The sequence below is a fragment of the Phaenicophaeus curvirostris genome, chromosome 6, assembly GCF_032191515.1.
Source record: "Phaenicophaeus curvirostris isolate KB17595 chromosome 6, BPBGC_Pcur_1.0, whole genome shotgun sequence".
NCBI lineage: Eukaryota > Metazoa > Chordata > Aves > Cuculiformes > Cuculidae > Phaenicophaeus > Phaenicophaeus curvirostris.
Window position 1 is genome coordinate 51,556,153 of NC_091397.1, and position 15,331 is coordinate 51,571,483.

The window sequence follows — 15,331 nt, forward strand, 5'->3', positions numbered from 1 at the left end:
ATACTCTAATTTAAAGTAACCTCTAAATATTTTCTAAAATTACCAGGCAATAGTTTTTCATTACAGTCCTCTAATCCAGTAATTTTTGAATTTGTGCAACTATGCTGTATTATGATCTACTTGCTTTCTAAATTGCTTTCTCTCTGATGGACTCAGTGCTCAGTTTCACAGTGCTATTGTGGGAATACATATTATTACAGATGGACAAAATGATACCATAAAGCCAGACTATTCAAATAGTAATTTTTGTAAATGCTCTTTACTTTCCCTTTTTTACTGCTAGAAATACTTTATTTCACAATAAAGTCCTAAAGTCATAACATTTTAACATTCATCTGTGCAACCCTTCCCACAATAAGAGGAATTTTCCTTCTCCATGGGATGAACAAAGGTATCAACTATTAAAGAAAAAGAAAATTTTTATAGTGTTACAATCACGATATTTTTAATAGGATTTAATGTCAGAGAAAAAAATAACCTTTCATTTATTACCTTGGGCTCAGGTCAGGTGGACCACTGGCGGTCAGTGCTGAAAGGTGTAACTTCAGGTTTTTCTCCTTCCTTCTGGAGTAGTAATGGAGCTCTGTTTCGTGTTTGGTTCTTGAGGGATTTGAACTGCAAGCACGGATGGGTGAATGAAAGGGCACTGTTCCTGAGGCCAATTGCTTCAAGTTTCTCCCTAGGTGGCTTTTATTGCTTCCAGCCTTCTTCTGCTGAGAGCAAGTTGTGCTTCTTGTATGGATTGGTGAAATGGTGCTGTTCTCTTCCTCTCCTACTTCATCCTCCTCTTCATCTTCCACAATGGAAGGGACTCTCTTCTTTATATTTCCATTTCCCTTGAGCTCTGTCTAAAATAGCAGATAATACATACTAGTGTAAAATTCAGAGCCTGATCTTGGAACCAAGGCAGTGTAGAGGCAACATATGAGGTCCAACACAAAAAAAAATCTGAGACTGTGCCTGTAATTCTCTTTATTTAACAAATTAAGAAAATCAACTACAATCACCTTCAAAACAGTCCCCTTCCAAGTTGGCACACTGCTGCATATAATGTTGGCAATGTTCAAAGCAAATCTGCAGATCATTTTCTCAAAAGCTGTTGAGGATCTCCATAGTTTTTATTTTCACATCTACTAACTAAAAAACAGGTTCATTTGGGCACTGCTTGTTCTTTGGGGAAAGAGAGCCAGATCTGGTGAACAAGGTGACTGCTCAAGCACAGTGATGTTGTTATTAGCTAAAAACTGCTTCACAGAAAGAGCATAAGCTGGCACACGCCAACATTTTCAGACTGAGGGAAAAGAAACATCTATATTTGAACACACATCCATTTGTAGTGAGTGAGGCAATTGAGCTGAGCCTTATCTTGCTGTGACAGGTTAGAACACGTTCTATAACTGTCTCTTTGTCTCTCCTCTCCCACTCTTGGTTCCTAAGCTATAGGGGTATTCTTGGAGGGGGAAGATAGGAGTGTTGGACTTCATAGATCTGGATTCTGTACTTTTTGTAATTATTAAAGCACAGTTTAAGAGAGCAATGTATTGTTTGTTATTATATCATGGTAACAAAATACACTGGTCATGAGTGCTGAGATACGCCAACATGGAGCTCATATCAAGATCAGGCCATAACTCAAAAATAGTTCCATTTATTTCTGTGGAACTATTTACTGTATTTATTGATAATAGGTGGATGGGCTAAGGAAAAATCAGATTCCAGGTCAAATTAACAAACTCCACGTGTCTCAGTGAAGATTACAGCCAACTACTTCATGGTCTCAGAAAAGGTTGCTATTCTTTGTTCTTTCAGACCACTTCACTTGATTAAGGCATTATTAACTCTGGATAGAAACCTTCAGATGATCTTGTGTAGTCAAATTTGCCACATTCAGGACAAGTATGATTGGTTGGGTGGAAATGCAGATTTGGGGAATTTATCCAATTATTTTAAGCCCCTATGAATATCTATCTAAAAGTTTCACAGCATGGGTTTAGTTTTGCTCTCTGTTACAGCACACTTCCATTGCATGAATGCTTTTCTCTTAATATACCTTGACAGATTTAGTGAACTAAGTCCTTTACAACTGAGATATAGGAAGAGGTAAGAATTTTAACAGTGACAAAAGACCTGTCTATGTAAGATGTAATATCCTTGTTGTCAACCATAATAGCCATCTGATGGCTCACATGATGATCAAATTGTACAGGACCTGGAACTGAGGCAACCTATATTCTACATAGAACACGCATTCCGCATATTTGAAACTTTGACTTGGATAGCCATGTGTTTAAAATGCAGGTATAGTTAGATATCCAAATCCAGCACATTGAAGAAAGGATCATAAGTCGTTACTCATAAAATGGACAGCAGCAGATCTATCTGCAGAATGCTATTTAAAGTCTCATTCTGAAACCGTGAAAATCGACTGGAGCTTTTTGTGCTTTGCTCTGACCCTAACTGTGTGCATGTATCAAAGTCAAACTTCCCATATTTAAGATGTGACTAACCTACCTGAGACAGCGTAGTCTTGTTTGATAATTTTGATATAACCTGAAAAAAACAAACCAAAACAAAATAATAGCAAATATGTACATCTGCAGTGTATGGGCTTCCAAGAGTATACAAACATCTAAATAAAACCATTTATGTTGATATAAGAAAATAATCTAATGATAAAACAGCTGTATTAAATTAAATGGTCACATAGCACTGAATTAAGGACACTCTTTGGAAACAGATGCTGCGAGAAAAAAATTGTTTCATTTTTGTTAAAAATAAACATTTTACTTGAATAACAATTTGAGTCAACACTCAAAACCTGTGAATGAATGTAGGTGGGTGAATGTATACCTGGTGGGTTTCAGTGCTGATTTGATGAAATTCCATACAGGAAAAGTGCTCTGCTTTGGCCCTGCCTGTTTGCACCTCTAACTCCTATGGCAGCCTAGTCCTTAATGTTAGTAAATGACATTAACTGTAGGATCTTTGGGAATTTTCAAATGCAGTGAGGGGGCTGAAGAAGGTAGGACCAATAAAATCCTGAGGGAGAAACATGCCTGGCAGTTATTCAAGGCCATCATCTTCCCTTCTTGGATTAAATAGAAACCAAAGTAAAAGGAAGAAGAAAAATCATGTAAATTTAATGTAGAGCTACTATAATAAAATTCACTAGAACAGCTGAATGGTATCTATTATTAACATTCTGGTTTTTATTTGAATGTCAAAGCTTGACCACAGGCAGATCTCTGACAGCCTACAACCTGTATTTATGGGAAAATTGTAGTCTGCCAGGTAGAATTTTAAGAAGCGATTTTCAGCTTTCCTAAACCCACACGTCAAGATGAAAAGTGCGTTAACTCATCAGTTTTAAATTTGTAGCATCAACTTATTTTTCTCCAAACTCAGGTAGAAGAAGTTAAGCCTTTCTGGAAGGCTTTGAGTCTTCCCAGTTTGTTTGATAAATGTCTTCGGAGCTCCTAAGTACCCATGTTTTAGGCACATATATGGTAAAAATAATTGTGTTCTTATCTATCTATCTATCTATCTATCTATCTATCTATCTATCTATCTATCTATCTATCTATTTATTTTAAGTTCTCAAGTTTTTTTCAGATTAACCTGTAAATTGTTATGCAGTTACTCATCAAAGTGGAGGTACTAGCAAAGGTATAATATACGAATGCAAAATAGTTAGGTTTGTAAGGAGATATCCTACTCCAACAACAGCCAAGGCAGTCACAGGTGAATCAATAAATTTAGTAATAACGCTTCAATAACTGCCAAACAGAACAACCACAATAATTAGGCTATGTAAATAAAATAACTGCTCTGTTCTTCCTGAGTTATATGAAGTACTAGATGATATTAGTAGAGCACGAGACCTCAGTTACTAATACCTCCCAGCTTGCATTGTAATATATGTCAATTGAAGAAACACCATCTCCTTCAGGTTTCAGGAGAGAAGGAAAATGGAAATGTACTAAACTATTAAAATCAGAATTAAGAACTACTAATGGCTCACTTTGCACATATATTTAAGAAGACTGATTTTCAATAGTACCCAGAATTTTGGGGCATCAGTTTTCTTGGCTTCCAGGTCCAGGTGCAGTATGAAGACAAAACAGCAGCCTTAATTAAAATTCCAAGCCAAGCCCAAACATTTTCAGCTTCACAAAAAAGATGAATTTGCCTGCTGAAAGCTTTAGAAGTGACTTGTCATTTGTAGTTTGTAAGGGGGTGAAGATTTTTCCTCACTTTTTTTTTTCTCCTGAGCTTATGTTAATCCTGACTGATGTCTTGAAAACAAAGATAAATAAATCATTATATGAGTGTCCCCTGGATGTCCTGATAGTACTCCCCACAGTTCTGCTGGGGTCTTTCAGCTGGTCTGTGCTTTCATCTCCATGGCCAGTTGATAACACTGTCCCCTGGCTGCAGGATCTCTGCTGTCCATCAACACAGCAGACACCACCACCCTCTGGTCCTTCTCTGCTCTCAGCATTACCCTTCCTGATCCCTGTGGAAGGGAGAAACTGGCTGCAGAGGAAACGAGGTTAGTGTCAGCATTTTGATGACTTATGATCTTACCAAGAGAAAAGTAAAGGGAATTTTTTAAAGGCAGGTTGCTTCTTTCGCAGGGAGGAGGAGTGTCCTCAGGAGGAAGAATAACATAAAAGAATAAGTATGAACATGGAGTATGTGATGTGAGAAACTACTCATCAGACTTTCTTCTGTTTTCAGAAATTGGCCTCCTTAACACACTGGGGACAATTTCAGTCTGGATAAATTGATATGTTCAGATAAACTCTGGACCTATAAGCTATCCTTTCCATAGCACAGAACCCATAGTAGAGAGTGTTATAATTGCTTCTGTTTTAATGGGCTGCAGCTGTATTTATTGCTTGTAACACTGGACACCATATCTTGCACACATAAAACAGGGGCAAGGACTTCATGGCTTGGTAATTGAAAGTTGGTGAAAGAAACTATAATTAATCTGTGGCCAGGAAGAATTCTCAAGAGTTGGATTTTTAAGCCTCCTGCAGCAAATTCCCTCTCTCTGCCTCCCTGCAAAAATACCATTATCAAAGAGAAAAGGAAAGATGAACACAAACATGGATAAAGGCAGTAAATTTAAAGACCTCACCATGCACATAGCTTTATCTCTGTAAAAATGTAGTATCAGAGCAAATAATTATGAGGTGCTGTCCTAGTTTCTGATTTGCTAAAATCTTTTATTTAGGGCAACACACTGGTGTAATCTTCTATAAAATGCTTTTTTTTGTTCTTATGCATAAAGAAAGAGGATGCAGAACAGCTCACATGTTACTCTTTTTAAAAGAAATCCAACTCTTAAAGCATAAGGGCTGTTGCAAGAAAAACACAGGTATTTTACCTATTATGTGTTAGGAATTATTTATTTGTGTTAGCAAGAGTTACATGAAATACTGTCAAAGAGTCTAATTAAATTTTTAATTTCAGCCCTGGTGTCTCTTTGTGTCTCATGAAACCAGCTATTAAATTTAACTTTACAAGACAAACCAGTAATAGATCGTGTACCAAAAGCATGTATGTAATCTCAAATCTTCTTCATGTATGTACTCTCAAATCTGTAATCTTGTAATTGTTTAATATGTTAATATATGGAGCATAAAAATTATGTCATCTTTATCACTGCTTATTACACAAACAAAAAGAGCATTTTCCCATTCTGAAAACACTGACAGTTTACTGTCAAAAGTCAGTGATCTGAAGAATTATCAAGAGTCAAGAGACAGTACTCTTTAACAGAAGAATCTCTACCAGATATTGTGGCCAAACCAGGTAATTAGCTGTACAATAATTCAAGATGAATTAGAGTGATAAAACCCTAAAAGGAAAAATAGAGATGCAGCCAGACATGGGGTTAATACACTATGTGTCCAGATAAGTAAATTTATATTTAAATTCAAAAGAACATTATCAGCTTTTACTGGCATGATTCCTGTTGCCCTCATGAGAAATAGGAACAAAAATAGAAGCATAATTTCGCTGATTTGCTTGTAAGTCTTGGGCCCTAAACCATATGAATAATTCTTTGTAGCTGAGGAGTCAAAAGGTTAAAATACACTTTCAGAAAAGGATTTGAAATCAAACTAGAATATTAATGTTCTTAGTCAGCATTTGAAAACAGGAAAAATGCATTTAGAAGCATTGGCAGTGTGGAAAAAAAAACCCAAGAACACATGCCATATGTTCCATTCTTTGCAAATTTACTGTATGGTAATGGAAAAAATACAAGTACATAACAAGAGATTACTGTAGTGCTGAAAAGCTTAATGCCTCACGTGTTCAGGCCTCAGTTTTTCATAATCAGGAAGTTTTTCAATGAAATATCACAAATCCTTTAAATCATAAAGGGCTCAACCACTCACATAGAGTTTTTCAGGTTAGATATAATTGTTTTATATCTACTTTTACTGAACAATTTATTGCTGCCTCTTTTTTTTTCTTCTTTTTATTATCTTTTTTTTCTTTTTAAGTCTTTCTATAGTTCATTGCCTTGTTCCTATATTTTCTTAGGTTTATTCTTATCTCTTGTCATTGCTTAATAAACAGATAAACAAAAGGTATTTTGGGGAAGCAGATGCTTTCAGCATTCTCTGATCCTACCTATAGTATAGAGTACATTGAATTAGCAGCAAAAGTTGAACACCAGATCTATCACCAGTGTTTTATCCTAGGTGACTGATAACTGTGAATTGCCATGAGCTCTGCAGTCTTCTGTGAAGTCATTGTCCTTCATCATTGTTATCTCTTGAATAAATTATTGAAGGGTGTGAAGTTAGGGCAAGTGTTCAATAACTGGCTGATGGTGGTTAGTTTTGGATAATTTTTTTGCACGTGAATACGAATTTCTTACATGAGTTTTTAAATTTAGTATTAAATGTTCAATTTTCATATACTTATCTAAAATCTGGATCTTAATTTCTCTGCTGTTCTTGGCAAAAAAAAAAACATCAACAATACTTTGATTATTTCACGAGCAATACAGGATTTATTGCATTTCATGTTAAAATATGTCAGAGAAACAAAACCCAACCTCTATGTCACTTGACCCAAATTAAAATTGAATACATGGTAGATTAGGATATATTCTTCTATATTCTTACTGCTCCCTCCCCCTACCAAAACAGAATAGGAACATAGCACCAGACTGCTCTGAACATACATCTTTCATAGCAAACCTGTGCAAATAAAAAATTAAAAATAATAAAGAAGAGACGGTTCATGAAGTCAAAAGAAGATAAAAGAGGAATTGTTAAAATAACCAATAGACCCTGCACTTGCTCTGTCAGGTTGTGTTTTTGTAAAGGCTTGCAGATTACTGCAGACAAAACATACGGGAGAGAAAACTTAAACATTCCTATGGTTAGATTACAGTCATGTAAAAGTTTACATGATATTAATAGAAATTAAAATGAATGCTAATATCTTTCAAAACAAAAAAACTTATATGCTTAATTCTGTGGAACTCTATGTTCTCACACAGACTCATAAATACTTGCAGGAATGAACCTGTGGATTGATGTAGATTTAGATTCCTCAACGTGAGGCTGTGGAAAAGTTAGGTTTAAGTTTGTATTGTTAGCTTTAACTTTAAATGAAACTTCATACTACTTTTTATGTAAATAGGTGTCTTAATCTTCAGAGAAGCTCTTGAAAAGAAAAGAGGACAATGAAGTGGATCTTGAAAAATGTTCTCCCATTGAATTCTGTTACTTGACACTTGCCTGTTTCCAACCACAGTGGTTTGGCTATCACTGGGAAGGCAAGTTTGAGGGAAAAGTGTTAGTAACAAGTGAATCACTGAGGACAGTAACATATCTATGGGAGAATTTTTAAGAAAGTCCAGCTTTGACTTTCAAGGTAAACCAAAGGAAAACTCACAGACTGACATAAACTGTTCCCATATTTTAAAATCTGGGTTTGTTGGTTTTTTTTTCCTCGAAATAAATTTATTCCAAATAATGAAAATGTTGCTTTCTGGCTGGTAACTTGATCGGTAGATTAACTTCTAGTCAATTCTCCCAGAAGGGAAAAAAGTGCAACTTGAGAACACATCTGACCCCTAGATATATTCAGAGTTAAAACTTTGGGGAAGAGAGCAGAAATACAGTAACCGTGAAAGCGATTCACATGATTTCACCTCAGGGCAAGAAGTCATGTCCTGGCAGGTGAAGACATCAGCAGAATATATAACCTTGTTAAGTAAGAGAGCCATCACAATTTCCCTCCCCTGAGATGCAATTTGTTTTCTATATAAGCATAATACAGAAAAGCTTAGCATACAGCTTTTTTGAGCTCTTGGCAGCTTTGTTACCCAAGAAATTCTGCATAGGTTAGAAACTAATACAATATGGGTACATAATAAGTGAATAAAATTGCTTCAGTCTTTGAAGTGCTGTGATATAAAATCAAACCCAGTGTAGGAGAAGTCTAATATGAGTTTTGCTGAAGGAATGAACATAGTGAGATTATCAGTGGAGGCTATCCCTGAATCCTTACTATATAGAATCATAGAATCATAGAATAACCAGGTTGGAAGAGACCCACAGGATCATCGAGTCCAACCATTCCTATCAAACACTAAACCATGCCCCTTAGCACCTCGTCCACCCGTGCCTTAAACACCTCCAGGGAAGGTGAATCAACCACCTCCATGGGCAGCCTCTGCCAGTGCCCAATGACTCTTTCTGTGAAGAATTTTTTCCTAATGTCCAGCCTAAACCTCCCCTGGCGGAGCTTGAGGCCATTCCCTCTTGTCCTGTCCCCTGTCACTTGGGAGAAGAGGCCAGCACCCTCCTCTCTACAACCTCCTTTCAGGTAGTTGTAGAGAGCAATGAGGTCTCCCCTCAGCCTCCTCTTCTCCAGGCTAAACACCCCCAGCTCTCTCAGCCGCTCCTCGTAAGACCTGTTCTCCAGACCCCTCACCAGCTTCGTTGCTCTTCTCTGGACTCGTTCCAGAGCCCTATATATGCATTACTGTTTTGTATATACAGTACATTTGTATATACTGCATGTATATATTTGTTACTACAATCAAAGCAATTAATTATCCTGGCATTGAACAAGTGACATTTCTGTCTTAGGTAGAAACTGTATTTTCAGCAGAACTCTAATCACACTTGTGTAGGCAAGCTCTGTAGCTCTGATTTTACTGAGTTAAAGTATAGATGATTAAAAAATATGCTGATATATTTGTTTCTAGAATGGTAAAGCCTTAGACTATATTTGTACATAAACAAGATTTGATTTTCATTTTTATATGATTACCTAAATTTGAGCAAAGAGGTGGGTGTAGATCTTCAGACATCTCTTCCAAGCTCAGATATTCTACTATTATACAATGTTTAAAAAAGTTGCACTAAAAATGTTACCGGCTCAATAAAATTGAGAACAAATATTCGTATCCATGACAAATGCCCATTTGAGAGCAAGTTGCACTGATTATAGACAGTTTGCTCAAAGACTATATCATATTTAATTTCACACATTTCAGCATGCATCCTGAGGTTACAATGACTCTGCAAATGATACAGGAATTTTACCATATAAGCCTGTCTGACACGCTCATTACACCTCAAGGTAGTCTGTGCCTTCAGAACTAGTGTTCTTATAGAAAAAATTGTGGTAAGTATTATCATTTTCTTCATAAATTAGTCTTGTATTACACATAATAACAAAAAGGATAAATGACTATAAGAATGCTTCTAAATATAAAGACATTATTTTTTTCCACTCTTGTATCAGTGTAAAATAAAAACAATTATGAAAAAGAGAAATTCACCCTCTAAATTCATATCCTTTTAAGGTTAAGAAGGTTAAGATGTATTAGGTTATTTTTATTTTCATTTTTTTTTCCAATCTGGAGACATGGACATGATGTTAATATTGTAAACTTTTCATTATCATGTTTCCTAAGGCACAGTGAAGCATATTGGAAAAAGTTATCATCTAGCAATCCTGTGTAATTAAAACAGAAATATGGTTAGATTCCAAGCCAATATCCTCTGAAAGCTAGGAGGTTCTGCTGGCTAAAATTCTGTTTGTCAGTGTTTTATACCTTCCTTATACTGCAGTCTAAAAACATCAATAAGCTGCTTTGCTAGCCTGGATATTTTTTGGATTTTTTCAACGTGTAACCCTCTGGGTTAAGCTTTACAATCTGATGCAGAATGCCATAATCCCAGAGAGTGAAATGAATGAGTATGTAGAATGTTCAAAATTACTCAAAAGCTAAAAATAGAAGTAAAATTTTGTCACTTATTTAAACATTTTAATTCTAGTTACAATGAAGGCTGTTTTTTTGTCAAGAAAGTGGTAAGGTCCAATTGTGAAAATCCTAATTACAGATATGTATTGGATAATTGTGTTAAAAATAATGCTTAACTAATAATCACAATTTCTTAACCCGTTCACAAAGTAAAAGACTGACTGCAGGGGTAGAAATCTGGGGATGGGTCATATATGTGTAACATATTCCTAGAAAAAAACTAAACAGGTTAATTTCCTTGCCTCCCATTTGGCCTTTTTCACATCTTGTGGAATTCGTCCTTACAGCCAATAGTCTTAGTTTTTGGAATAAAATGGAAAAGACTTTTATAAACACAAGAATTAATTGAAAAATATAATTACTGGAAAAGATGATTTAATTACGTCAGTAAGTGTGGTGACATGTATCTGCTAACTGGAAAATAAGCACAAATCAGAAGAATAAATTATTGGAGAGACAAATTCAGACAGTATAGGTGGCTGTGTGTTGTTATTTAAAAAAATATTATAATGACTGAAGGCTACAGAAACAAAACAGAAGCATACCAGCAAAAAATATTCTTCAGGTAAAGGCACTAGAACAGAAAATGAAAAGGCCACCAAGTCTGCAAGAGAAAAAGCATACAAGTCTATCTTTTTTGAATTACACGTTTCCTTATCGCAGTATTTCTCAGTGGGGTACCATATGGAAGGATATATTAGAAACATGATCATGAGATTGTTATCTTGAGGGGTACTAGGTGAACTGATGGCTCACAGGCACCACACATCATGTGCACTAATGTCAGCGAGTGAACAAGCTTTATGAGCTAGCACACAACAAAAAAGTGTAAAACCTGGCTCACACTATAGCTCCAGGTTAGCCCTGCTCCCATGTGAGTGAAGCTGGTAATTGCCAGGTTGAAGGAGTAGAGGAAGGACTGACTGTAACACTGCACGGGGAGGAGAATGTTGCAGCAGAATCAATTGTCTAAAACTAGCATCCACATTAAAACACCTAAGATCCATCAAAACACGCTTACTGTCATGAACACAGGTAGAAGACCTGTGAAATATCCTGCAGAGAGCTAGGTGACAAAGCTCATTCCCAAACTGCTTCTTAGTCACTTAAAATCAGAAATTCAGTGTAAAACAGGTGAAGGAACTTCTCTGGTTTTTTTTGCCAGTGGTCATGTCCTTCTACAAGGACAAGTGCAAGGTCCTACACCTGGGTCAGGGAAATCCATGATTTTAGTACAGGATAGGGGTGATGTGATTGAGAGTAGCCCTGTTGAAAAGGACTTGGGGGTGCTGGCTGTTGAGAATGTTGACATGAGCCAGCAATGTGTGCTCACAGCCCCGAAGGCCAATCGTATCCTGGGCTGCATCAAAAGAAGTGTGGCCAGCAGGTCAAGGCAGGTGATTCTGCCCCTCTATTCTGCTCTTGTGAGACCTCACCTGGAGTCTTGTGTCCAGTTCTGGAATCTCCAACATAAGAAGGATATGGAACTGTTGGAATGGGTACAGAGGAGGGCTACAAAGATGATCAGAGGGCTGGAGCACCTCAAGTACGAGGACAGGCTGAGAGAGTTGGGGTCGTTCAGCCTCGAGAAGAGAAGGCTCCGAGGTGACCTTATAGCAGCCTTCTGGTACCTGGAGGATGCATAGAAGAAAGTTGGGGAGGGACTTTTTACAAAGGCATGTAGAGATAGGACTAGGGGAATGGCTGTAAATCGGGGAGGGGCAGATTTATATTATACATAAAGAGGAATTTTCTTCATAATGATGGTGGTGAGGCACTGGAATTTGTTGTCCAGGGAAGCCGTGGATGCCCCATTCCTGAAAGTATTCAAGGCCAGGTTGGATGCGTTCTTGGGCAGGTGTCCCTGCCCATTGCAGGGGGGTTGGAACTGGATGATCTTCAAAGTCTTATCTATGATTCTGTGATTCTGTGATTCTGTGATTGCTGAGAAGATGGGAATTTTTTAGACTTCATCTCTTATCAGAAGAGGTATAAAGGAGAAATATGGTGGCTGACAGGCAGAAAGCAATGGATGGACAATCACCAGTCATTTTGGGTCTCTGAAGGATCAACGGGAATTTGTTATGTGTTGATGCCGAGTGCACATGGACTAAAAAGAAAGTTGATGAACAGAAGTCTAAGGTTTGGTTTGGTGGTTATTAGACTTGAGTTGCTTTGGGTGATTTATTCACTTCTGTGTTCCACCTATTGTCATAATGCTGGTACAGAAACACTAGAATTGTCATTGACTCATCTCTTTTTCTACTGTGTCACAGACAATAAACATTAGTGAGTTACACCTGCAGTAATTGTACACAATCTTCTGCCAGATGAACTTTTGACAAAGGTGGATGCTTAACTGCATATAAGTGTTTTAAAATTACAATTTTTCCTCAAAGTTATTCAACCCTACTCTAAATGTCAAAGTAGGGCTTTTTAACTTTCCTAAGTTAAAACTTTCCTTAAGGTAAGCCATTTTTTTTTTACACAGCTGCTGGCTAATGTGGCAAACTCCTCTTCTCTATTAAAAAGTTAGTTGGAATCATTGTGGAAATATTCTATGGAAATTACTTATTAAGAAAAATATTTTGCAACCTATGATTGTCTTGCAGTGCACAGGATGACCTTTGATCTAGGCTGGGGTATGGGAATTATGACTAAGTATAGCAGTGTAGCCAGAGTTGGTTTGGAAATTAATTTTTGCAATGCATAGGTTTTATTATAAGCACATAGGTAATAATTAAGGAAAAGGAGTTTTTTTCAGTTTGGAAGACAAACACATCAGTAAGTAATTATGTGACTGAAGATTCTATCAGATTTTCTTATCTTACAATACTTGGCAAAATTAAAAGCAAGTTTATAAAATAATGCTTGTTTTTTCCTCAATATCTATAGAATTGCAAATAGGATAACCTTGATTTGTTTCTTTAAAGCAAAATACTATTTCTTATGCAGCGAATAAAGACACATTAAAAAAAATCAGAAATATCATGCTATTTCCATTGCTGATTCATAATAGCTAATCAGATATGCAGCAGATAGAAGTCCTTCTGAGTTATTGCTTTATTGAAAAGCAGCATTTATAAATTCAACAGACCTTTATTAAAATATCTAGAAAAAGCAGGAATGAAGAATGAATAAATGTAAAATACATAATCTACTAGCTGAAAACTAGACAATGTCTAGGCAGACTTTCAGCTGATTTTTGTATTTGCATGCAAAATCTTTTTTGCTATCCTTTTTTCTGCCTACAGGAGCAATATCACCAGTTGACATAAAGAAAGTTATAAATAAACCAATTAAAATGAAAATAGGGTCTTTAAATATTTGTTTAATGCTTAGCTGGAATGAATGAGACAATTTAGTATGTTTTAGGTTAGAATTTGTAGACATTTTTCTTCCCCAGCTGTGCCCCCAGCTGTATGCTCCAGAGCTTAGAGCTGTTTTCACCTTTAAGAACAATTGGTTTGGCCAGTTACCAGGTTTCCCAGTAGAAAATGAGGAGCATCCCATGTAATTTCCTTGATATTGCTGACAGCAGCCTGAGCATTATCATATTAAAATATCCTCACAACTCAACCATTAAAATGTAATAAATTCCAAACACCAGCCTATCCAAAGAGTAAGAATTATATCCTATTTTGTCAGAAAATGCCTTTCAGGGGGAAACAAAATTTTTTTATTGCTTCTTGGTTGCCTTTTAAAATTTATTTGTCAATTTATTTATTTTATTATCAAGGAGCCTGGCTAAATTACAGTAACATTCAGTGTTCCCAACTGGAGGTATAATCTACCACTTTTCTTGTGCAATCTTTGTTGTTGTGTTTCATTTACACTGTGTATACACTGAAGGAAGCAGTCATTCCCCCTGCTTCAGAGACTGAGTATTGTCATATTCAGGAGAGCATGTTCTTCTCATTTTGGGGGAGGGGGAAAGGAAGATGTTGTATGAGGCAGAACCCTACTTTTATGGCTACAAAAGGGGAAGTAGATTCTTACATGAGTCCTGTCTGCAAAGACAGATTTTTGAATCTCCAGGAATAAAATCTATTATTTTTGAAAATGGCACATATCGATAGTGTTCTACTGAGTGAAAGATTGTGCCTGCATGGGTCTTGTCTTCCTTTAGGACTTAATTACAGCTTAAGGGATGTCATAGGTATCATGGAGGCTTGTAGTTCTTTGTATCAGTCTGGCTATACCCAATCTTTGGGGGTTTTTTTTGTGAATAACAATGTCTACACTGTAGACACTACAGAAATAATCAGAAAAAGTAGACTGTTACCAAGCCCACAAAAGTATTGTGTAAATATTTACCTATTCTGAGGTTCTCATAGGATTGTACAGAGTTATGAACATTTGCTACTGCTGCCTAACTATATAAAAGAGTATGTTTTGTGGGGCTGCTGGATAGTACAATAATTTCCAGTTTCTTTCATATAATTATATTATATGTTGTAAGAATCTTCTTATGAGTGCTAATCTTTATCAAATCAGATGTCTGACTCTCTCAGTGGCTGCTACATATGCAGCCTGTAATATATAACGCAAAACTGTATGGGTGGGGTGAGTCCGGTATCGAAATCTGTTTAACTTAGCAAACTATTCCTGACTATGACATCATAGTCACACACCTAGAAACCTGAATGGCTGAATTGCTTTAATGCCACAACTCCAACTACCAAACAGATTAGTTTTTCCAAACTGTCCTGAAATAATTTACAAAACCAGTTACGAGTTTCTTGAGAAAAATTCAGCAAAGAAAGTGAAGGACAGAATATATATAAAAAACACAAAGACTTTTTCCTAATTCACATCTTACTGTGATGAGAATATATAAAAAGATAGCACAATTGCACTGCTAGTATGCTTGTATACACATTAATGTTTGTAATCATAAATTACTTCATGATTGCTGGCTTTAGAGCTATGATGAGGAGCCAGTGAAAACTTTATCTTTCTTGTTTTATGTCTTTCTGTTTCTCTATTACTCAATAGAGATTGAAATATAATTAA

At 36.3% G+C, this 15,331-nt stretch overlaps 1 protein-coding gene across 3 annotated transcripts in view; it reads right to left on the reverse strand.

Annotated features, from left to right (window-relative positions):
• The window catches only part of KCNH8 (potassium voltage-gated channel subfamily H member 8), a 170,668-nt gene that overhangs the window by 15,198 nt on the left and 140,139 nt on the right, over window positions 1-15,331 (reverse strand). For all 3 annotated transcript variants that reach the window (XM_069860166.1, XM_069860165.1, XM_069860167.1), the window contains 2 exons: window positions 2,512-2,550; window positions 493-848 (listed from right to left, as the gene is read on the reverse strand). In XM_069860166.1, coding sequence (XP_069716267.1) covers window positions 493-848; window positions 2,512-2,550 — 395 coding nt within the window. The remainder of the gene's footprint in view (window positions 1-492; window positions 849-2,511; window positions 2,551-15,331) is intronic.